The sequence below is a fragment of the Microtus oregoni genome, unplaced genomic scaffold (genome assembly GCF_018167655.1).
Source record: "Microtus oregoni isolate MIOR12 unplaced genomic scaffold, Mior012 000008F_ref0000371, whole genome shotgun sequence".
Classification (NCBI taxonomy): domain Eukaryota; kingdom Metazoa; phylum Chordata; class Mammalia; order Rodentia; family Cricetidae; genus Microtus; species Microtus oregoni.
The window spans coordinates 14,742,236-14,768,049 of NW_024543067.1; the positions used below are offsets into that span (position 1 = coordinate 14,742,236).

At 39.9% G+C, this 25,814-nt stretch overlaps 1 protein-coding gene across 1 annotated transcript in view; it reads left to right on the plus strand.

The window, feature by feature from the left end:
* The first annotated feature begins 1,970 nt into the window (after positions 1-1,970).
* Positions 1,971-25,814, plus strand: part of Rab2a (RAB2A, member RAS oncogene family) — a 70,135-nt gene continuing 46,291 nt past the window's right edge. Inside the window, exons 1-2 of the mRNA XM_041657501.1 lie at positions 1,971-2,104; positions 23,783-23,854. Coding sequence (XP_041513435.1) covers positions 2,059-2,104; positions 23,783-23,854 — 118 coding nt within the window. The 5' untranslated portion in view covers positions 1,971-2,058. The remainder of the gene's footprint in view (positions 2,105-23,782; positions 23,855-25,814) is intronic.

Here is a 25,814-nt window from a genome sequence, read left to right on the forward strand (position 1 = left end):
TTTCAAAGTGCCTATCACCCACGTTTTCCAGAGAAGTAAACTGAGACTCGGAGGAAGATTTGAAAACCAAGTGCTTGGACTGGGGGGAGGGCTCAGCAGATAAAGACACCTGTCTCTGGGACTGGCGGTCTGAGGCTGATCCATGGGACTCACATGTTTTGGGAGAAACCCATTCCAGAAAGTTGCAAGCGGACCTTCTGGCAGTGCCATCGAATACACACGCCCACAGTCATAGATGTGCACAACAATCGTAACAAAAAAATTGCCTGTAAGCTTTGTATATATTTCTGTGTCTTTTCTTTTACACACCTAATTCTTTCTCCTCATAATTTCCCTTGTATCTCCTGTATACAGCTCTATATGTATATACCTTGACATACAAGACCCTGTGTGGCCTGCCACAGACAACTTCTTTGATGAGCTAGCTCCTCCAGGGGAATATTCTTGATTCCCAAGGAGGCTAGGCTTCTATAAACATTCTCTAGGAGTTTCAACTCCAGTAACTTTGCATGTCAAATTCTTGTCCTGTCCCTGAAACTTGGACAAACCACCTCCAAATATTGCCTCAAAACCTAGTGAGTCCCTGCTTGGCAGCCGTGCAAATGCTATAGTAACCAACTACAGCCATTCTAGCACGATGGTATTGACGGTAATCACAGAATGACATTCTTCCCAAAGGGAGAGAATATCAGTTAGCAGAAAGCAGGCCACTAAACCCCACTCATCCCTCCTCCAGTGAAGAGGGATTGAGCCATTAAATTAGCTTCTTTATACAACTTTAAATTCCCCGTTATGAATTTTGTATATTCTGCTTATCCTTTATGCTTGAGTGTGCGTGCGCACTGCGGACGCGCGCACGTGCGCTTGTGTCGGCGGTTTTTCTCCCTCCACTGTGGTTTCCAGGGAAGGAACTCAAGACAGTAAGCCTTGCATGGCAAGTACTTTATCTGCTCAGCTATTTGAGGAATACACGTTTCTGAGACAGGGTCTCATGCTAGACACTCTCCTCCCCCCATGTAGTAAAGAATAATGTAGAACTCCTGCTCCTCCTGCCTCTATCCCAAGTGCTGATTATAAATGTATGGCTGGCTTGTAGTAACCTTTTTCTTTTGATACACTTTTACTCATATCTGGTTCAGACATGATCTCTCTAAAAAAACTATTCAGATACTTTAACTCTGTCCTCTACCTTCTTCCAAGCTTGGTCGTTTTAAGAAATGGGTCTGTCTCTAGTTGCTACTACTGGCAACATACACAGAATACATATTCAAAGGCAAAAAACAAAACAAAACAAAAAACCTTCAAAACTGTATACACACACAAACACACAAAACCAGTGAAAATTAAGACTTTCCCCCAATTCCATCATAGAAAGGTGTTTCTTTTCATATTGCACATACTTCAGTGTTTCATACATAGGACGTGATTAAGCCATATAAGTACACACTACACAGCGCTTAGCATCATGGTCTGCTGTACATGCACATGGACATCTACTTGAAGATTCATACAGATTTGCTTTGGTTTTTACATAGGTGTAGGAGCAGCCGAACAGCATAGTATTCCGGGACAGGGACGTACCAGGATTACTTCCGCCTGACTGAGTTGCCCCGCGCCGAACGCCCTCTCCGCCTCCCGTCACGCGGAACACGTCGGCGGCAGAACCCCAGCCGGCTCCGGTCTCCCCCGGGACCTCCCGGCTGGGGGGCGGAGCTGCGGGTGGGCGGGGCTCCGTGGTAGGTGGGGCTCCGAGCGGCGGGCGCGGCCCCGGATCCTCCCCTCTCCTCCGGCGGCGCCGGCGGCGGCAGCACTTCCGGGTCGGCGCGGAGGCGGGGCGGAGGCGCAGCGGCTGTTATTGTTCCGAAGGGCTGGGCCGCTGCGATCCGCTCTCGGCGCTGTCAGTTCGTCCCTCTTGCCCCTCGGGTCCTTGCTGCTGGCTCTGACGGCGGCCGACGGCGGGCGGGGCCCGGGTTCGCGGCCGAGCGGCGCCGGTGAGGGCGCGGAGGAGGCGCACAGCGGGAGGAGGAGCCGTGAGCCTGGCACGGAGCGGCCGCGGCCATGGCGTACGCCTATCTCTTCAAGTACATCATCATCGGCGACACAGGTGAGGCCGCCGGCGGGCTGTGGCGGGCCGGGGCGGGCAGGCGGGGCAAACGGCGGCGGTGGCGCGGCGGGCGCGGGTCGGGCGGCGCGGAGCGGCACGGCGCGGCGCCTCCCTTCCTCCCATCCTCCCTCAGTCCTCTGGCCGCCGCTCCATTTCCGCAGTGCTGGCGCTGATGACGTGGGCGCTGCGATCGGCCGCGGCCTGGCCGGGGCCTTCCCAGCTCGGCCCGGGCCCGCTGCAGCCGGGCCCAGGACAGCCGTTTGCTGCTCCCGGCGAGGGTGACAGCAGGGCGGTCCTGTTCGAGACCCGGGCCTGGACTGTCTCCACAGCCCGAGGAGGGAGAGGGAAGCTGAGCGAATCAGATCGTGATGGGCCCCGGTCCGAATTTTTGTCCCCGGTCCCACCTCCCCGACCTGCACGCTTCCTCCTAGGCCTGCGCAAGGCGCACCCTGAAGTGGGACAGCCTGTTACGGAGAGATTATTTTTAAAAAGAATTTTTTTTTTTTAAAACGTTCTCAACTTTCAAGTCCGAATAAGTCAGATCACATGACTTGATGGCAGGGCTGTTCCTTTCGGGGTCATTAAAGCATTGTAGAACCCTGGCGACTTTTGCCACGTGTAAGCTGGGGTTATTGGATTTGATAGTAATGCAAGGCGTGTCAGTGCTCCGGGCGTGAGCATACCGTGAAGTGCTGATTGAGGACGTTTTTTTTTTTTCCAGTTGTGTCAAGTCACAGTTGCTGATTTTTCAGGTGACCTCGTGTGCATTTGAAGCAAAAAAAAAAATCAATTTTCAGTTAAAAATATCATCCTAATACATTTCTCAAACAAATTAACAAGCCTTTATGAAATACTTCGAATACCTGCGATTTGGGCCATACTTCGCATCTAATAATAAGCCTAAAGCTTGTTCAGGTATTAAAACTATTAATACACCGGAGTGTGATTTCAGTGGTGACTGTTGCACAACCCTGGACCCTTTGCACAACTTGGGCGATGTAGAAGCAACTTGAGGTGGCCCTGTAATGCAGTAGGTTCTATAAGTAACTGGAAGTATGTTGATTGCTGCCTAAAATAAAATCTTCCTGCTGTGAATACAGTTTTCCAGCAAGGTTCTTGTGTGTGTGTGTGTGTGTGTGTGTGTGTGTACAGAAACCTGATCGTTTTCTATGCAAGGTACTGGGTAAAGCCATATTTTGTAAACTGTTTGGAAAGGGAGGAATCTAAGACCACTGAGATATAAAAAAATAAAATTGGAGATATCGTAGCCAGGAATAGAAATGACTGATTACTTGGTTGTCTCAGCAGTAGCGAAAATTAGGTTTCGAATTTGCACGGTATCTTGTTTTTTGTTTTGTTTTGTTTTTGTTTTTTACTACGGATCTCCTGTGGATTAATAAAGCAATATGCAGGAAATAATGGGGCTACAGAAGTGAGCAAGCTGGTGCACTGTTCTCGTGACGTTTGTCCCCATGCCACAACAGTTCTGTGCTTTAAGGGAAGGCGCTCTTCTCTATGCATTCTGTTCTGACCTAGCTCAGGCACTTGATGCTTGACATGTAGAGCTGCACTTTGCCCACACTCCACTTCACCTAGGACAGTTTAGCATGAGCTTAATTTCCTGAAATACCTGTGTCAGGAGGCAAACCCCTGCTCATTCATTTCTTTGCCTTTTTACCTTGACCCTCAGTGAACTCTAAAGTACCTGCCTGCTCTTCTGGCATTCTTTGCTACTGCATCTCCTTCTCTTGCCTGTGATGCCCAAAGGCTAGTTTTTGAAGATTGCCTTGGTCCCTCCTCCTCCCTCTGGCTTGGCCTGTCTTCTGCCACAGTCTTTCCCTATGAAATTTTATTAGTCTTTTAATAAAAGCTTTGCCCAGGTCTTGCAAGTGCTTGCAGAGTCAGCATATCTTGACCTCATATATGCCAGTGTTCTCCAGTTAGTACTGACTACTTATTTTCTGGATTATATTTCTCAATTTGTATCATTTTTTTTCCGATGTTAACTCCGGACTGATTTTTATAGGTATTTGTATAGGCATCTGCGTTTGCTTATGTACTTCTTGAGGGTAGAAAAGGTGTTCTCTGTGGCTCTGTACTTTAGAATGGACCGTGTATGTGCATATATGCAGAAAATCCTAAACCCTGTGGTTAACAGTTATTTCTAGAGAGGAGGGAATTCAGCTTGTATTAGGAAAGTTGGTATTGGTGAAATGAGGTTTTCTGCACTTTCTGGTTTTGTTGCTGTTTTTGAGACAGGATCTTGGCTGGCCTGGTACTGTGTGGCCTGTTTTGGCCTCAAGCTTGTGGGGAGTCTCCCTGCTTCAGTCTCTTGAGTGCTGGAATTATAGGCATGTATCACCATGTCCAGCTATCCTCTAAATTTCGGTATTGTAATGTTTTATTTGTTTATACTATAAGTTTTAACATTGTATTATTAGGGTCCAGGTGTTCTCCGCCCTGTGTGTGTGCTCCCACCAAATTTCCAGATGCCTATCAGTTTTGTTGTAGTTGGTGATTTCATGACACTGAGTGTTTGGGGAAAGTTTTCAGTTAGCAATAGTCAGTCCTTGAACAAACCTCATGGGTTGCTACTAAACTGCCATGCACAAAGCTTGTGCCGTCTGCCGTCTTGTGTCTCTGCTCATCCTCAGTCTTGGAGGCCCTGTTCTTTACTGCAGAAGACATGGAGCCTCCTCATTTCATCACTGACTTCTAATTTTCTATTAAACCTTCCCGTTTGATTTTATCACTTTGCTTATTTACAAGCTTTAAAATAGACTACATTTTAGCTGTTGGTCTTTGTTTGTAAGTAAAAGATGTTTGCCAAAAAGATGTTGGTTTCCTTGTGTTGCCACAGCCAGATAGTCACTCCCTGTTAGTTCCTGCACCCGTTCTTTACTCAGACCCCTTACTTGGGTCTTCTCTTCTGAGGATGTTTTGCTGTTTCCATAATGGCTTTTTATTCTTAAAAGTTTTTGTTAGCAGCAGTAGTACTATAATATACTGATCCTGGTCAGCAGTGGTCCTTTGTAATAGATTTTCTGAATTGGTTTTTCTTTTCTTGCTGATAGACTTTCTGTTTTGGGTTTTTTGTTTTGTTTTGTTTTTTGAGTGTTCCTTAAGGAATACCAAGACTAGGTTTATGTGGACTAATCTATCACATTCGTTTTCTAGCACTTTCTAGTTGGTGATGCCATAAAAAATTCTTCACGCTATTTATAGTTTCTATGTAATATCAGTGTCGTGTGGTTTACCCTTAGCCCTTGGTTTGGAAAAATTTTTATTTTATTTTATTGCTTATTTATTTATTTATTGAGGTAGGATCTCACTACATAGCCCAAACTGGCCTCAAATAATTCTTCTACTCAGTGCTGGGATTACAGGCTCATCTAGTCCTTAGTCCTTGTTTTGAATTTTTCTTGGGTGGGGATTTGTTTTGGGTTTGTTGTTGTTTGTTTTATAGACAGATTTCACATAGCCCAGGCAGGTCTCTGTTTCTTGGTGTGGGGAAGGATGATGTTGAAATGATCCTCGTGAACCACTTGGCACCACCTGGAGGTTTTGTTTATAGTTATGGTCTCCATTTTGTTTCATAAATTGGCCTTAACTTCAGATCCTCTTGTTTCTGAATGCTGGTTTGTTCCATTGAGTCTGTTATCTTTTAATCCTTCAACAAATTTGCTAGGTTTCTGTTTTACATATAAAGAAAAGCAAGCTATGTTGTTTAGAAGGAATTATGTTTAGTACATGGTAGAACAAAGAACTCTGACTGTCTATTATATTGTGATATCTAGTGACCTGGCTTTGTTTCATTTGGCATCCCTCTTCTACCTCAGTTTTCCCTTTGGTTGTTCTTTGAGAAATGAAAGATAACTATATGGTCTGTCTGACTTGGGACTTGGTCTATAACCAGGCTAACCTCAAATTCACAGAGATCGCCTGCATCTGCTTCCCAGGTGCTAGGATTAAAGGGGTGTACCACCATGCAAGATTCCTCAGCTTTGCTTTTTATAGCTTTGATAAAGCTTAGGTTTCGCCGGTGGTAGCGCACACCTTTAAACCCAGCACTCAGGAGGCAGAGGCAGGTGAATCTCTATGAATTTGATGCCAGCCCTGGTCTACAGAGAGAGTTCCAGGACAGGCTCCGAAGCTACAGAGAAACCCTGTCTTGAAAAACAAAACAAAAAACTTAGGTTTCTCCCAGTTATCTTAAATATTCTCATCTTCAGGTATAGCTGATGGTGACTGTCTGGACCAAGTTGGAAGAGAGAGAGAAAGTGAATATTGATGGCTGTCTTATTGCAGCCAACTTCTTGAAGGCAGGAGCAGGATGGTGCCTGGCACAGTCAGTACTGTCGTGAATGATAAATGTGATGTGTAGGTTTTTCTGGGAAGGCAGCATGGCATATACCAAATTATTTTTCATTTGCCTAAATAGTAAAGGGCACAGAAATTGAGTTTTATATAAATGAAGGATATAGGATATATTAATTTTCTGTTGTTACTGTAATAAGCTATAAGAAATTAGCAGCTCAAAGAAGACAAATTTATCTTAGCATTCTACAGTTCAGATGTATGACGTGACAGTGTTGGCAAAAGTCAAACCTTTGGCAAGGCTGGGTTCTGTTCTGTAGAGTCCTTGCTCATTCAGGTTGTTGTCTTAGTTCCAATAGCTGTAGCTATGGGGCTCCTATTCCTGCTCTTTGTGAGATGTCATCTGAGGGCTTTTCCCAACTTTACATATCCATATATGCATAACAACCACACACACACAAACACCGGGGGGGGGGTACTGATTCTTCTTTCTCTTAAAAGATAGTAACAGACAGTTGTGCACATTTTTCTTGTGTCCTGTCTTTTGTTTTGTTTTTCCAAGACAAGGTTTCTCTGTGTAACAAACCTGACTGTTCTGGAACTCATCTTGTAGACTAGGGTGGCCTAAAACTCACAGAGATTCACCTGCCTCAGCCTCCCCAGTGCTGGAATTGAAGGTGTGTGCCTCCATGCCTGGGCTGTGTCCTATCTTTCTAAATCTTCTTGTGTCTTCTCATCTCAGGTTAATCTAGGAGTCCCCACTGTTAAAGATGCATGTAATTAGGTTGGGCTCAACTGGATAACAAAAATAACCTTTTCTTCCCTAGGTCTTGACTTTTGTTTTGTTTTTCTTGGTTGATTGGTTCTTTCTAGGTCTCACTATGTAGTCAAGGCTGGTCTTGCGCTTGCAGCAGTCCCCCTTCTTCAGCCTCCCAACCGCTGGATTTAGAAGCATTTAACACCGTGTCCAGCTGCTGTAACTGTTGTCTAAGGCAGTATCTCTGTGTGGTAACTCATGTGTCTGAGCAATAACATCCATAGAGAGACTCTTTTTTAGTTGGAGAATGTGAAGCTGCCATAGCACAACACTGCTAATAGCTGACTAAGCTGGATTTTAAACCTGGGTTTTTCTAACTCCAGCGTCTGCCCTCTCCCCTGTGTTGTGCAGATTCTTTTGGTTCTTCTAAGCTCCTTATCAAATTGTCGGCTGTGGGTCTGCTAATCTCTTGGTTTGTAGAGTTGCTGCTGAGTGCTGCATAGTCCTTTATTTAAAAAGAAAGTACAGTGTACAGTCAGGGCAGAGTAGGTCTGTCCTAAGCTAGGGTCAAGGATTTTCGACGCCTGCATCTATTACTGTGCAAATTTTCTGAGTCTTAGTGCCTTTATAACATGGGAATGAAGACATTAGATTAGATATTTTTCTATTACTGTTACAAAACACCATGACCAAGGCAACTTATAAAAGAAAGTGTTTAATTGGGCTTACTATCTCAGTGTTAAAGTTCATGATGACAGAGAAAAGGCATGGTCGCAAAAACAGCTGAGACCTTACAGAGAGCTCGTGAGCACTGCCCCTTCAAACACCTCTTCAAACAATCCTTCTAATCCTAATCCTTCTCAAAGAATTCCACCAACTGAGTGCCAAGTATTCAAAGTAGACATCAGTGGGTGCCTTTCTCATTCAAAATATGTGGCTGTGAATTGCATAAGAAATAGTAATAGCCCATCATCACTTTGTTTTGTTTCCTTGAATGTTTCTGTAATTACCTCATATTTGTTTTAAAAACCAGTCCCGATTTGACCCTGCTGCCTAGTATCCAAATAATACAGATTTAAAAACAAGTTATTTTGCCCTCTATGTGTCTTAATACGTGAATTTCTTTCACCAGCTCCCCTGCCCCAGGACATTTCTGCTTACCTTGCTTATTTATGACCAAATGGTACTTTTTAATAATCTGCTATGGCTTGTCTTTAGCATTCCTAGCCTGTGTTGTGTTTTCTTTTGCTTCCATGTTTTGTTTTGGTTTGGTTTTTTTTTTTTTGTATCTAGATGGTTTGTATAAGCTTCCTTATATTAAGGTGGTTTGTTAACCATCATTTTATCCTTTGTATCTGTTCATCTTGGTTCATTCGTCCATCCATCTACCCATCTCCAGCTCTACTAGTGGCTTCTTTTCCTGGATGTGTGCATTTATTCCTGTGTAGGTACATGTGCACATGCATGTTGAAGTCTGAAGTTAGTGCTGGATGTCTTCATCTCTCTTCACCTAAGATTTTCTTGGGAGAGTGTGTTTTTGTTTATTGACTAGGCTGGTTGGCCAGCAAATTCCAGGGATCCTCCATCTCTGCTGTCTACTTCTCCCTGCCCTTGCCTCAGCATTATATTACAGACACTTGGCACCATACGAGGGCTCATACTTGTTTGGCAAGAACTTTACTGGCTGAACTGTCTTCCTAGCTTCCGCTAGTGATTTTTTTTTTCTCTAAAGACTCAGGATTTTATTTTAGGACAGACCTAAATGGTTACAAGAAATAGAAACCCTTTTCAACTAGCTGAGTAAAGGAACTAAATTGTAAAGGTGGTAGCACAGCACAGGGTGCAATATGCCCATAATACCAGAAGGTTAGACATCGAGGCAGGATCAGGAGTTCCAGGACATTCTGAGTTTATTGTGAGTTTGAAGCCATCTGGGGCTATATAGTGAAACACTTTTTCAAAATAATACTAACACTAAAACTAATACTACCAAAAATAGGCTTATAGAACCCAAGAAAAACTGTAAGTGGGTGTTTGTTTACTGAGAAAGTATTTTTTTCTTGATCCTTGAGGTATTTGTGTGAAATGATACCTAAATTGTTTGAATATAATAAAAACTCATTAGTCAGAAATTGAGATAAAGACCTGATAAATTTTAGGACCAGCAGAGAGTCGAACGGCTGACCCTCTCTCTATATTTCCCCTATCTACCAAACCTGGAAATTCCTCTTCTCTCTTCCCATCCCTCTCTAGCAAACTTCCTCAACTCTCCCAACAACTCTACGACTAATCCCAGTCCAACTGACTCCTTCCTTTGACTCGAGATGGCTTTATCAGCACAGTTGAATGGTTGTAAGAACAATTGTCCTGTGGCATCTCCCCCTTTTGTCTAAATAAAAAGGAAATATTTTAGTTCTAACATAGTAAAACTATATATAATAAGAACAATTATCAAATACATTCATGCTGGGCAGTAGTGGCGCACACCTTTAATTCCAGCACTTGGGAGGCAGAAGCAGATGGTTCTCTGTGAGTTTGAGACCAGCCTAATCTGCAGAGCAAGTTCCAGGACAGACACCAATGTTACATAGAGAAACACTGTCTCAAAAAAAAAGAAGAAGAAAAAAATATATATACATACACAATGTCCAGTTCATTAGTATTTGGCAAATTCAGAGAAAATGTTCTATTATCTATCCTATCTTGATGAGTACAAAGTTTTGTACCTAATTTTTTTCTATCACAACTAAGGAAAACTGTAACTATAACTATCAATCTTCAACCCCTTCAGATACCTGAGAAGGACATACTATTAACTGAATAAACAGAAAGTGCAGAACAAGTGACTTCTGAAACTAAGAAATAACAGAGACATCTACCTGTCTGGACAGTCACCCCAGGTTCCTCTCTAACGTTAGGGCGTCTTTCTTCAGCCTATGGGACTAAAGTATCTGACAGACTACTCTGTGATCATGAAGTTTGAAGGACTTGTCTTGGCAAAATTCAGCAGTTGCCTTCTTTTGTGTCCTGCTTGTCCAATTTGGACAGCATACTGTCTGCAGTCAAGGAAGGGGCAGTTTCTTTGCCCAGTAGCTAACTTTGCCTCATATGGAGGTTCCTCAATGCCCATCATCCTCTTTTGAAGTAAATTGGTGCTGCCAGGAACAAACGAGTCTCACTGTCATGAAAAGCCTTATGTTATTAAAACATTAAAATGCCATATTCCGTAGACCTCTGAAGTGTTTGAAGACTGTCTATTTAAAATATATCTCTGATTGACCTTGAAAACATACCTAACATGACTATAAATTTGATTGTTATAGATTACTAACTACTAACCTGTATTTCTTTATTATCCTAAATAGCTTTCAAGGACTAGAACTTTACATTTTTCAATGAGCTACATAAGTACAATACTTTAAACAAGACATAAAAACATGTAAGACAAAGAACAAAAGTAAGCTCAAATTTTTATCAGTATACAAAATTATCTTGAGTAGAAACATATACAGTACAACAAAATAACCTTGTTTGTATTAATATATAGAATTCCATACCAATGTAAAATGTTTGAGACTAGTAATTGCTCTTTAGCTTAAAAGTAGATCCCATAACCTACCCTTTTATTCAGTCATTTCTGTATCTCCCTTTTTTTTCTGTTCAGAAAGGGATCCCAGAATCTAAACCTCCCTTGCTTAGTTTTCTCCCTGACCATGACCAAAAACAACTTGCAACTAACCCACCAAACAATGTCAAACATCTATAAAATCACCAAAGATCAAAAACCACACAACCCACCTTTTAGGAATGTGGTCATTATTTTGTTAAAATTAACTTCCTGCTGTCTGTGGACAATGGCATCTTTAGGGGACCCTGAGAAAATTGGGATATAATCTTCAAGTTCTGGGAGAGCTACCTGTTGTCCAGTCTCTGTGTGATGGGAAAGTGCAGAGCTTATCTGAAGTCCTGACTGGAGTAGTTTATGAGACTGGGCCATCTTAGCTAACCACTTTGAAGTTGTCCTGAGCAGTTTGTAGTCCAAAGATGATTTTTGGGTGGTGTTTTTCAGCTCACTGGAGTTGGCACAATCCAGGTGGATTCATCATTGTTGAGCCCCAATATCCTTTTGGAGACTTCAAAAGTTTCTGTTAGGAATGGTTATAGTTCACTGCCGAAAAGTTAAACACTTTAAATGTCATATGCATCCGATAGCAGAGAGCTTAATGGACCACTGTATTCTTAGTTGCCTCCTTCAGACTCAAGCCTAAAACCACTTACAGGAAGCTAGATAAAGCTTATTTCTAGAATTAGTTAGTACTCTATATGACCATTAATATCACAGCAGAAGGTTTAAGTATATATAATCTTAAAAATTTAGAGATAATATTTATACCTTAAGAAGAGTTTTAAAGAGATTAGTGGCAAGAGAATAGTGCCATGCCATTAGGCCATTTTACTCCTTGGGGTGGGGGGGGGCATTTTTTTCTGGATGATTTGTCCTTCTTCAGATGTCTTTATTTGTCCAGTAGTCTTTAGATTCCTTAGTTCCATGATTTTATTCTCATGGAAAGACAAAAACAAAACCATGCCCCAACCTTAACTCTGAGGAGTTTCCCTTCTTGGCAGGTTGAATAGCCACACTGTTTGATGAATTATTACCACTTCTCATCAAGAGGTCTCTCTTGTTCAAATCTAATCTTAACTTATCTTGGTATCCATAGCCTTTCTTCTCCTGTGGAAACAAAAGCAAAACTTCTTCCCCAATGTAGCACTTACCCTGGTTTCCATTCTGAGGTCAACACATCCTTAAAGTATACAGGCTGATTTAATTTGGCCGTTTTTTTCTACTAGCCAATGTCTCTCCTTACTCATTAGTATTTAAAAAGTTTAAAATTAAGCTAGGCAGTGGTGGTGTCTGCCTTTAATCCCAGCACTCGGGAGGCAGAGGCAGGCAGAACTCTGTGAGTTCAAAGCCAGCCTGTTCTATAAGAGCTAGTTCCAGGACAGCTAGGGCTCTTACACAGAAACCCTGTCTCAAAAAGCCAGACCAAAACAAAACAAATTTAAAGTTAATAAAGCATTGTGCATTCTATCCCTGGGGGTCTTTATTATCCTCCCCCCCTTTTAAATTAAAATATCTTTTAGAGTGTGATTAGATCTTTCTGTAACTGCCCTGTAGGACTGTGTGGTATACCTATAATATGCTTAATGTTATAATATGCAAAAAACTGTTTCATTTTACTAGAGACACGTGCTGTAGCATTGTCAGTTTTAATTTGTACAGATATTCCGTTAATGGTCATAACTCACAAGTCTGTGGTTATAGAATCAGCCTTCTCAGAGCTCAAAGCTTTGCCTTTTGGAATCCTGATATGTGTATGTGATATGGTGCACATACTTTAATTTTCCTAACTCAACAAAATAAAACATATTTATTTGCCAAATTTCATTTCCTTGAATACCCTGTGGAATACTTCTTGCAGATAGTGGAGTTTGGTGATACAAAGAACAAGCAGGACATTTCCTAATTTCCCTTGTTGTCAAGTGATAGAAAACTCTTTCTTCAAACCCTTGCTACATGGTGTTTCTTTTGAAATTCTGAGTCTTCCAGCACATTTTCTATCAGTAGCTGAACAATTTCACCATTACCTTGTGGTAGAGGGTAGACCCAAATGGGATCTGATACATGTTATATGCAAGGAATAGTTTCTATTTCTGGTTATTTCTTGTAATTGAATAAATGACAGAGTTAATCCTAATTATCTAAGTTCAGTGGCTTCTATATGTAAAAAAATTCTTTTTGCATATTGAGAATCAGTAACTATATTAAGAGGTTCTGGAAAATCTAATAATACCATAGGAATAGCATATAATTCTGACTTTTGAAAAGACTCATAGGAACTTTGAGCCACTTAATTTTTCTGACTTATATCCTTTACTGATTTATTTGCATCATTGTAGAATATAGGGGCTCCAGAAATTCTTGCTCACACTCTGTGAGGAAGAATTCAATTAGTTCTTTTTATAAACTGAAGTCTCTTGCTTTTGGGATATTTGTTCTAATCTTTGAAGAAATTACTACAAGCTCTTTGCCAGTGTTCATTTTTTTTGTTCATAATGAGGCAATTTCAGCAGTAGTAAAAACTTAACTACAATTTTTGCTTGGGTCTATTTCTGTTAATTGATGAAGTCTCAATTTTTTTCAGATTCTATTCAGAAACCTTTTTGCCATAGTTCTTTAATTTTTTACTCTGTGTGGCAAAAATATCCATTCTAAAATATTATCTTCTCTCTGCATAAAAATTCCTGTAGCAAAATGCATAGAAGGTAGTTTGACCCAGATACAATCAAGCTATGGATTCAAGTGGTCAACATATGCATCTTATAGTTTCTTTTCTACCTAAGCCAACTGTCTCTCAGTCTAAGTTGATAATTTTATTGAACTATTTAAATCCTTATAACCTGTAAGATTTGAAAAAAATTACTTAGCTCTCAAGTTTTTAATCCCGTCTTGGAACTTTTTGAAAATCATTGTGTTCTCAGTCTCTCCTGATTTGTACATTCTGGGTTGAGTATTTTGTAAACCTATTTTATATCCTAAATAATTAATAGAGTCTCCTCTTTGGATTTTTTTCAGGAGCAATTTGTAATCCCCAACAATGCAAAAAAAATTTTTTTTGCTTCTTCAAGCATTTTTCTAAGATATTTGCCTCTAAATCAGCTAGTAAGATATCAGCTATATAATGGTAAATTACAGATTGAGGAAACTGATTATGAATTATTTGCAATGGCTGTTGTACAAAATATTGTCCTTCCCAGGGACAACCATGCATAACTGTCTTAGGGGCCTCTTTGTTTCTTAGTTTTCTGGGGTTGTGTACTGTAGGCTAGTTATCCATTATTTTATGTCTGATATCCACTTAAGAGTAAATATGCATCATGTTTGTCTTTATGGGTCTGGGTTACCTCATTTTTTTTACTAGCTTTTTTCTTGTTCCTTCCATTCATTTGCCTGCAAATTCAGGATGCCATTGTTTTTTATTGCTAAGTAATGATCTATTGTAAAGTTACCATATTTTTTTGTCTATTCCTCAGGTGAGGAGCATCTAGGTTGTATCCAAGTTCTGGCTATTACAAATAATGCTGCTATGAACATAGTTGGGCAAATGTCTTTGTGGTATGAGTGTGCTTCCTTTAGGTATGTGCCTAAGAATGGTATTTCTGGGTCTTGCAGTAGGTTGATTCCCAATTTTCTGAGAAACCGCCATACTAATCTTCAAAGTGGCTGTACAAGTTTTCATTCCCACCAACAGTGGAAGAGTGCTTCCCTTACTCCACATCCTCTCCAGCATAAACTATCAGTCATCACTGTTTTTGATCTTAGCCATTCTGACTGCTGTAAGAAGGTATCTCAGAGTTGTTTTGATTTGCATTTCTCTGATGACTAAAGATGTTGAACATTTCCTCAAATGTCTTTTGGCCATTTGAGTTTCTTCTGCTGAGAATTCTCTCTTTAGATCTGTACCCCATTTTTTGATTGGATTCTTTGGTTTTGGATTCCTAATTTCTTGAGTTCTGTATATATTTTGGAGATCAGCCCTCTGTCAGATGTGTGGTTAGTGGTGATCTTTTCCCATTCTGTAGGCAGCCATTTTGTCTTGTTGACCATGTTTTTTGCTTTATAGAAGCTTCTCAGTTTTAGGAGGTTCCATTTATTAATTGTTGCTCTCAGCGTCTGTGCTACTGATGTTTTATTTAGGAAGTAGCTTCCTGTGTCAATGCTTTCAAGACTACTTCCACTTACTTTTCTGTCAGGTTCAGTGTAACTGGATTTATGTTTGATCCACTTGGACTGGAGTTTTTTGCATGGTAATAGATATGGATCTATGTGTTCTTCTGCATGTTGACATCCAGTTATACCAACACTATTTGTTGAAGATACTTTCTTTTTTCCGTTGTATAATTTTGGCTTCTTTGTCAAAAATTAGGTGTTCATGGGTGTGTGGATTGTCAGGGTCTTTGATTTGATTCCATTGATCCACATTTCTGTTTTTATGCCAATACCAAGCTCTTTTTAGTATTATAGCTCTGTAGTATAGCTTCAAGTCAGGGGTGGTGATGTCAAAGCATATTTTTTAAAAATAGAATGAGTGCGGGGCTGGAGAGATGGCTCAGTGGTTAAGAGCACTGCCTGCTCTTCCAAAGGTCCTGAGTTCAATTCCCAGCAACCACATGGTGGCTCACAGCCATCTCTAATGAGGTCTGGTGCCCTCTTATGGCCTGCAGACATACACACAGACAGAATATTGTATACATAATAAATAAATAAATATTAAAAAATAAATAAAAATAGAATGAGTGTGTGTGTATGTGTGTACATATGATTTAAGCAAAATTTATGAATATATGAGTTCAGTATTAATATATATCATTTCCATCCTCTCCTAATTCCTTCCGTGCCCCCAACTCCCTTTCAGATTCAGACTTTATATTTAATTACTTTCATTACATTTTATATGCATACATAAATATATGTACAACCTGCTGGATCCATTTGGTTTTGCTCCAATGTATGTATTTAGAGCTGAGCACTTGGTGTTAGATAACCAATTAGGCTTGTCCTTGGAGAAGACTTATTCTCTCTCTCTCACCATTAGTTTCCTTCATCGTAAGGGTAAATGAGTCTTGTAAGAATGTTCTCATCTTCGTTTGCATTTCAGCTGGCAGTATTATTCGGATCTTGTTTAGTCAACAAATTGTTAAAATTTTATGGATTAGCTCCTGTTGTATATAGAAGACAGTGTCTCCCAGCAGACATTTTTGTCTCTAGCTCTTACCAGTCTTTCTGCTCCCTTTTTTGGTGATAACCCCTGAGCCTTAGCAATAGGGATTATGTTGTAGATGTATCAGTTGGGGCTGGGTACTGACTTCATGATCAGTTCTTTACATTTTGACTAGTTATGAATTTCTATATGTAATTTTAATATAATCTATTGCAAATATTTTAAAATTCATTTTGAGTTTATAATTTGAAAATTTTAGTGTTTTCATATATATTGCAATCATTGAAGAATTTGAATTTATTTCTGCCATTAGGTTCCATGTGGCTAAGTCAGATAGGAAAGGATCAAGACATAGATGCCAACCTGCATGCCCATCTTGAGCCTTTATAGAGGCACACCCACATAAGAAGACATATGAATGCCGAATTTCCCAAGATGTGTGTCACCTGTGCATTACGGAACACTGATCCAGCTACTGCTTGTGGGATTAAATCATTAAATTTCTCAGTTCTCTCTAAAGTTGGTAGACTGTCTGCCAAGTGCTTGTTCAAACACCCATTTCTTCTCTACCTTCACAGTAGTATTTGAAATTCAAGTGGCAGTTAAGTGTGTTATTTATTTACTGCTGGTATGCTAGTGTAAGTAGTATGTTCATGCTTGGTATGTTGACATATGCCTGTAAATTCAACATCTAAGAAGCTGATACAGGAAGATTATGAGTTAGAAGTCATCTTGGGGTGTATAGGAAGTTCCAGGAAAGCCTGAATATATTAAGACCTTATCTCAAAATGAATTAATTACTATTAATTAAATAAAATTTGTAGAAGACTTTGGCGTTAGTTGACTTTGGCATTAGTTCATTTTTAGCAATAATTACTATGCATCTAGAAGTCAAATGGTATCACAAGTCCATCTTTGATTATTTTGACCTAGACCTCACTCTTGAACATTTTCCAGAGTCTCTATTTATAATTAGAAGATTTTGATTGGTATGGTGTCTCCATTGTATGACCTCTTCATCTTCTGTTTTCTCCTGTAATGCCAGGCATAGCTGAATTTACTGGTTTGTTTTGTTTTGTTTTTTGAGCTTAATGTAAAACTATGTACAGGTGCCTTATAAACGACAAAGTTGTTTACTAATAATGGTACTTAAAGCTAATTGTCCCCTTCATTGAGCTTCCTAAAATTAAATTGGGGGGGGGGTCCTATTCAAAAAGGTTATTTAGTTTGCTGATTTCAAACCACTTAAATTTAAGAAAACAAGATCACATGTTAATCACAAAATAGTAGTTTTTTTGGTCTTGATATCTTTTGTACTCAGTAAACTTGAAAAGGTTTTCAGCCTGGCAGTGGTTGAACCTTTTCACAGCCTTTAATTCCAGCACTCGGGAGGCAGAGACAGGTGGATCTCTGTGAGTTCAAGGCCAGCCTGGTCTACAAGAGCTAGTTCCAGGACAGGTACAAAAAAAAAATAATTACCTAGTCTGTATTTTCCTAATTCAGCAATTTGGTTTTGTTATTCTTTTGCTTTTTATTAGCCTGATCTGTCAATTACATGAAATAGTTTGCTTATAGCTTTTAATTTTGTGACAAACTACTTATGATGTAACATATTTTTATAGGTCATGTGCAGTAGATTTTGTTAATAATAACAATAATTTAATAATAATAATATTGCACATATATATCTACCTTTTTCCCATAGCATTATGGAAAAATTTTTTATTTAAACTACTTTTAAGACAGTGTCTTTCTATGTAGCCCAGGCTGACCTTGAGACCTTGATCCTTTCTACCCTGTCTCTTGTGTTCTGAGATTACAGGAATGGAACCTCACATCCACTTTGATAAGTATTTTTGGATCCCCAGTAGTGGAAAGTATTATTGGATCCCAGGTAGTGGGTTTCTCCACTGATGCAATAGGCCAGATCAAGCCAAATCAAAAAGACCAGATTTAATGTGAGAACTGCCCCTCAGGCTCCTCAGAATTGAGGCATGGGAGGGAGGAGGAGGAGAATTCACATAGCAGGTCTAAGGACTAGAGCTTAAATACCCTATTGGCATGGTCACGAGAAACTCCAGGAGAAGAACCACTGCTTGGAGGGCTTTCTGAGAAGGATGGGGTTTGGAATAGGGGAGGAGTGAGGTCAAGGGGAGGTTCCAGCTGAACACACTTTTGTGTTGTTTCCATTGCTTTACTTCTTAACTCTGTTAGTTTTTATTTAAGAGGTCTATAGTAGAACACACTTTTTTTTTTCTGATCTATTATTTTTGAGATAATGATTTCACTGTGTAGCCTGGCAGATTTCAAACTTGCAGTTTTGCTGTCTTGGCCTTGGCCTCCCAGGTATTGGGCTTAAAGGAATGTGACACTTATGCTGCCCAACTGATGTTTCAATTAAGAAGAAGAGAAGTGTTCTAGATTCCTCATGACCGATTTATTTTATCATGAATCATAGCAAAAATAGTATGGATGACATCTTTGATTAGCTATGTGTTGAATTTCTTTTATTTCCAGGGTGGTCAGTTCTTGGCTGAGGCTGTTCATTCGTTTCCTGGCCATCCAGACCCAAAATAATCACACAGAAACTATTTTAATTTCAATACTGTTTGACCAATAGCTTAAGCATATTTCTAGCTAACACTTACATCTTAAATTAACCCATTTCTATTATTTTATATATTATCACAAGGGTCATGGTTTACCAGTACTTCAACTCCGTCAAAGACTCCAGAAGGATATAATTTTACCTAAGTTAACAGGAAGTGCATTGTATGCAACTTTTGAAACTTTAGAATTGACAGAGACATCTTGCTGCCTCAACAGTCACCCAAAATTCTTCTGAAACATTGGGGCATCCATCTGCAGCCTACAGCAGGCCCATAGCATTTGGCAGACTTTTTCATGAGACAAAAAATTTCAAAAACAGTTCTGCCTGTATCGGCAGTTTGTCAGTCATTTCTTCTGGGTCCTCTAGAATGTCTGGCAGACTCTTTCATGAAGCAGGAATCCTGAAGGACTGTCTTACCTTTAGGCAAGTTCAGCAGTCAGTTTTCTGTGAGTCCTGCATGTCCAGTTCATACAACATAATGTCAAGCAGGTCAGGCAAGAACAGTTTCTTGTCTAAATGGCTAGCAAACTCCATAAGAAGCCTCTTTGATGCCCGTCATCCTCTTGAAGTAGATTGGTGCTGCCAGGAGCAGATGTGTCTCATTGTCATGAAAAGTCCTAAGTTCTTAAAACATTTTAAATGCTTTATTCTCTTAGTGTTTGAAAGGTTTAAAGACTACTTATCTATCTGAAATATATCTTTGTACATCTAGAAAACCTAACATGACTATAAACTTGACTATTATAGATGACTACCTATTAACCTGTATTTGTTAATTATACATTACATTTTTAAATGAGCTGGATAAATACAATGCCTTAATCAAGAGCAGAGCTATAAATATAAAAAATTGACATTAAATTTGTATCAGTAAACCAAAATCCATACCAATGCAAAGTATTCATCTCTATAGCATATCCCCCTTTAAATGTAAACAAAAATTTTTAAACAATATTTGGAAATTTGGGCATAGTTTTATCCAAACTGCTTTCTGCTTTTTGTTGGGTGGAATAATTTGGGGGTTGTGGAGACCTTTTGGGGGGTCTTAGTACATCAAAACACCTTAGCCTGGAAGGAATCCACAGGTTCTCATCCTCTGTGGAAACAAAAGCAGAACCTCTTTTCCAAAGCAACATGTCCTTAGACCCAAATCTTGAGGTCAAGATACCTTTAATATATATATGTTGGTTTAGCTTAGCAGCCCATACAATGAAATGTCTCTCTGTACTTAGCTCATTTAAAGTCAAAAACTTTAAAGAAAACACAATAATATACATAATCTAGACTCTCTATGTATATTTCATTTTTATGTGGCTTATTTTTTTACTCCTTTAATTTATGACTGTCTATATTCTGTCTCTTTAAAGACTGTTTTATCTTTTTAAAAAATGATTTACTTTTTAAAAATAACTCCCTATACTCCTTTTTTCTTTCCCAAACCTACATACACTCTTGTGTCTCATTTAGAAGTCTTTTATGTCTGAATCTGTCCTATTGTGTATATGTAATCCTTTTCTGTCCAAGAGCGCTTCTTAAAATACTAAGCAGTGTGGCTAGGACTAAGGCTGCTTTGCCTTTTGGCTCTGACCAGTCCAACATGGCAGAGGTTCATTTGATGCCAGCTCTGCAAGCCATGCTCACAGCCCCATTTCTAGGCACATAGTAGGTCTGTGTTGCCATTAAGCAAGTTGTAGCACTTTACTCACAAACCCCATTTAAATGCTCAATCCCCTGAAAGAGCCAGAGCTGTTCCTGCAACTAGCATGAACCAGGAAGCTGCCATCTCAACACCGCACAGCATCTGTCGGGGTGTGTGTGTGTGTGTAGGTCAGATGGTAATTTTGGGTGTCATTCCATGGGAACCACCCTTGTTTTTTGATAAAGGATCTCTTATTAGCCTGGAATTGATTAGACAAGGCTGGTAGTCCAGTGAGGCAGCTCCAGAGCTCTTCCTGTCTCTGCCTCTCCAGTGCTGGGTTTACAAGCACATGCCAGCATACTTGACCTTTTTACATGTGTGATAGAGATTGAACTCAGGCTCTCCTGTCTGTACTGCAAGTATTTTACTGACTGAGCCATCTCGCCAGCTCTTCCAAGGTGTCCTTTAGACAAGGCACAAAATAAGGGACATTTTACATATTAACCTAGGGCTCAGAAATATGTTTAAGCAGTACTCATCTTAACTTTGAGCAGTAAAGTCAAGTAGGGGTGGGGGTGGCACATCCCAGCACTACTGGAGGCAGAGGCAGGCAGATCTCTGTGAGTTTAAAACCAGCCTGGTCTACAGAGTGAGTTCTAGGAGAGCCAGAGCTAAACAGTGAAACCCTGTCTTGAAAAACCAAAAAAGAAAAAAAAAAGAAAAAAGAAATAAAAAATAGAAATAGAATATTTTTATTAAAAATAAGAAAAATAGAAATAAAATAAGAAAATAGTTTTCAGGGACACCAACATAAATTTTTTTTTTTTTTGTTTGTTTTTTTGTTTTTCGAGACAGGGTTTCTCTGTGGTTTTGGAGCCTATCCTGGAACTAGCTCTTGTAGACCAGGCTGGTCTCGAACTCACAGAGATCCGCCTGCCTCTGCCTCCCGAGTGCTGGGATTAAAGGCGTGCGCCACCACCGCCCGGCCAACATAAATTTTTAAAAGACTTTTTAAAAGAAATTCTTAAATAAGCCTAAACTTTGATTGCGTCAGATAAATTTGGGAAGAAATTTTTGTCCTAGCAATCTTTATCTTGAAGAATTTTTTAATTTAGTGCATGTGTTAAATTTTCAGCATACTCTTACATTTTGTTATTGGACCTTGTGGTACTCCTTTGAGGGGAGCAATGTTTTCTCTTTTTAGATTTCTTTCTCCTTCTCTGTCTGTGCATGCACGCAGGTATATGTTCATGTTATTGGCGAGCAAATCCAGGGCTTAATGCATATTAGACAGTGCTTTACCACTGCGCCACCAAATCACAGCTCTGATGCAGTGTTCTTTTCTCATTTTAGAAACAGAAAATTGAGCTCAATTTCTACACCTTTTTGTTGTTGTTGTTCAAGAATTATGAGTTAAAAACTTTAAAAAATTAATTAAAATTAAATTAAAAGGAAAGAATAATGAATATTTAATATAACGAAGCTATATAGAGTGAGATTGTCTCTAAAAAAGGTTTTGTCTGAGCTAGGTAGTGGTGGCACACGCCTTTAATCCCAGCACTGGGGAGTCAGAGGCACATGGATCTCTGTGAATTCGAGGCCAAAATCAAACAAACTTAAGCCCAGGCTAGACTGCTCATTCACAGGAGTGTCTCCATGCACCACTCTTTCGTTATTTTCTTCTCTCCTGTAAAACCATAGTTGTTGGCACCTCTTCCCTAGTTAGCAGTTGGCACTGTACTTCCCATACCCTTGACTTTTTTTTCCCCTCTTAAAAATCGTTTGAATTGCAAAAAATAGAATTCTCACCAATTTTTAAGGATCTTGAGATTACCAGAGTCCTAAAATGACTCATTGGGTTCTTAGGAATTATTCCCCTGTTCTTTGCAAAGGGTTTTTTCCTAAAAATCTCTAGAGGACTAAGTAGGTTAACCTACAGATTCTCTGCAGTTGAGATTCAGGATTCTGATTTTTAGCATGCCTAGATGATAAGTGTTTGCTACTGACATAGTCTTTAGGTACTTGGTTCTCACAGTACTATGTCCTACAGAGGGAACAGACTTGAATTCTGGGTTTAAAAAAGAGAAAAGTAAAAGGCTGAGGTTGGAGGATTATTTTGAGTTCAAGCCCAACCTGTGCTACATAAGCCAGGGCAGGGAAAGAGAAGAAACAGTCTTGATGGTAGCAGCACTGCTAGATGTATCATTTGTGTTAAATAGAGAGAGGAGGTGATGCCTAACTCAAGGCCTTAAGGTGTAGGATTGATTATCCAGTTAACACTCAGCAGGTAAATAGCTTCCACCAAGCCTGCTAACCTGAGTTTGCTGTCTCGGACCCTCATGGTGGGAGGGAGCAGAAAGGTGACTTCTGCAAGCTGCCCTGCTGTAGCACACATACGCCATGATGCACATTTCACATGTGTGCACATACACAGCACAGTGGTGTTTACCACATCAGGTGCTCTGGAGGAAGAAAAGATGAATACATTTCAGATCTTGTCCCCAAGGAACTTTGTTTATAAAATGATGAAAATAGACATTTAAATAACGAAGTAACATTAACGTTAGTAATAAATGCCTTTCCAGAAATAAAAGTAAGTCCAGTACAGATCACATCCAGCTAATGGAAGAAAGGCCTTTGTGAATGGAGGCAATTGGCTCCAGAGAGCTCAGGGGGCGGTGGGAGGGGGCAGTAGTGTTTTGTTTGCTAAGGAAAGCAGTGTCTTTTCCTTCTGAACGCACCCATTCTTTCTGCACTCTCAAAGTCCTGCTATTCTAGACTTTTCTCTTTTTCTGAAGCCATCTCAGACAAAGCTGAGCTTGAGGGAGGTTGAGGATTAGCTTACTGCTACATGTGGGAGCTCCGAGTTTGCTGAACCAGACTAAGTTTTTTACGAAGAACTTAGTCTTTAAATTCTTTAAGAGGCACTGGTATGTTTTGAATGTGAGATTCTTGAAAATTTGCCCACTGAAGAAGAGGATCTGATACACAGAGAAGCATAAACATGAGCTGGCTAGTTCTCAGGGCCTGCGGCAGAGGCTGAGCCCGGCCTTTAAAGGAAGGACACTGCTGTAGTGCTGAAAGGGCTGTGGCACAGCTAAGAGGGGCTTGGAGGGAAGAAGTGAAGGGTTGTGAAAATCTGTTGCATTTTGACTTTTTAGTTAAATAGAATAATAAATGAGTTCTAAAGTTACTCTGTGTCCTGAGTGCTTTATAATTTAGCTGATTTAATTCTCCCTGCCCTGTGATACGGATGCATCCTAATCCCCATTTTGTAAATGACAGAAAGGACACATGTCTTCTCCAGCTTCCTGGGTGGTGCTTTGGTGGGAACTGCTAAGACCTAGTTGCTATTCTAGGAGTTTATGTGCCAGCCTCCTTTGCATGGAAAACTAATGAATAAGGAAGGGCAAAAAGGTTATTTTAAAAATTGGAGAACTATAAATAGTGGCTGACTGAATGTCAGCAGCAGAAACCCTTGTTGCCGCTTTTCTGTGCTTTTGTAAGGTCAGTCTTAATTTCTGTGGGTTTTATTTTCCTCTGATTATTTGTTCATTTTTTTAATTTCTAGGTGTTGGTAAATCGTGCTTATTGCTACAGTTTACAGACAAGAGGTTCCAGCCAGTGCATGACCTCACAATTGGTAAGTTTAGAAAAGAATAAAACATTTACAGTTTTCAATAGCTTTTGTGCTGTGTGCTAGTGGGTCCACTGTATAAAAGTAGTGAAACTAGATTTGTTGTACAAAATTTAGTCTCTGTTACATTTTAGGAATACATATAGTAAAAATAGATATTAACTAACTTTTCATACAGGGTTAAAATGCAAAAGACATTAGTACTTAAGATTTTAATTAGATTTAATTATGAATCATACTGTTAAGAGACAGTACTGCACCATAGTAGGAACTCATTGGGAATTAAATCAAGTCTATCAGTAACTGAGCAAACTGCTTCACCTCTCCGTATTTTCAGCCTTGCTGTCTCTACAGTGAGAGTAACACTAAGAATTCCACCAAGTTACTGTGATCAGGAAATGAACAGTAAGTGTAAAGCATAGGAACAGTGCCCTGCAGTGTGGCAAATCCAGCATGCTTGCTGTAATTATTAACCAGGACCGTCAGCAGAGTATGAGTTGTAAATGAGGTAGGTACTAGTAACAAGTAGACATCCAGTGTTAATTATTGTTATTTTGCATAGTGTTACTACTACTTTTTTATCAGTATGCAAAACTGCAAATTTAAAATGAGTAAAAAAACTAAGAATTTTAGAGAGTCACAGTTTGTTTGAAAAAATATATTGATGGCCAGGCATGATGGCCTGCTCCTGTAAATCCGGTGCTTGAGAAACAGGCAAGAGGTTCACCACAAGTTCAGAGCTAGCATGGTCATCATAGTGAGTTCCAGGCCTGGCAGGGCTATGTAGCAAGATGTCTCTTACAAAAAATGATAGATAGATAGATAGATAGATAGATAGATAGATAGATAGATAGATAATCTAGAGCAGCAGTTCACAACCAATGGGTTCTGACCCCTTTGGTGGTCAAAGGACCCTTTCACAGGGGTTGCATATCAAATATCCTGCATATCAAAGGAGTAGTTGGAAATCTCATAATTCTTTTGCTTAGTAACAGTCACTGACTGTTTATTTCTATTTGGGAGCTGGGTTTGTTTTGTTATTGTTTAAGACAGATCTCAAGATGTAGTTCAAGGTGGCCCTTGAATTTGCCTTCTGCCTTCACCTCCTGAATTCTGGGGTTACAGTTGTGTTCTACCACACCCAGTCCTTTAAGTCATAGATTCTGTTACTTTACTGATCCATGCTTTGTTAACAGTAAATGCAGGAGGATCTAGGAGTCAAAGCCAACCAACCTTATCTAGTAGTGAGTTTGATCTAGTCTAGAAAACAGGAAGCCCTATCTCAAACAAACAAGAGGAGGTCAGCCAAAACTAAGGTTGGATGAAAAACTCTTTTAGAAACCTACTACTTTGTAAAGTTTTTATTGTTGTTGTTTGTCTGCTCTTTAAGGAGTTTAAGCACTGGTATCCTCCATGGGCAGACGATGCCTTCTCTAGAAGTTCTGGGTGATTAAATGAAAATCTTAGTATCAGGCATAGAATACCTCCCTGTGAGTTACGCGTTGGTCAAGGAGGCTCCAGAGGTATTGCCGTTGTTCTTGGTTGCCCACCAAAACTTAATAATGTTTAATTGGAAGCTCTGCTCCAGCCTCACTCTCCCACATTCCAGCCCCCCTCCCCTCAGACGTTCCTTGGGATCCCAGCCCCCAGTCCCCCCCATTCCAGACCTTGCTCCTCTCCCAAGGGTGTGTCCTCCCCCTCCTCCCAGCTACTCAAGACCTGGTCACTAGATCTGCCTTACACTTTCTCTCCTTCCTTCCTGAGAGTTAACCAGGAGTTGTTTCCCTCTGTCTTACTTTATTCTGTTTATAAAACCTGAGTTTATAATTCAACTGGATTTGACTTATTGCATTGGTGAACGGACCCACTACCAAGGATTTTTAAAATACTTATCAAATGTATGACCACCCCTGCTACTAAAGACACAACTCACTTTTGTTGCAGGACATTTAAAAAAAATCAAATT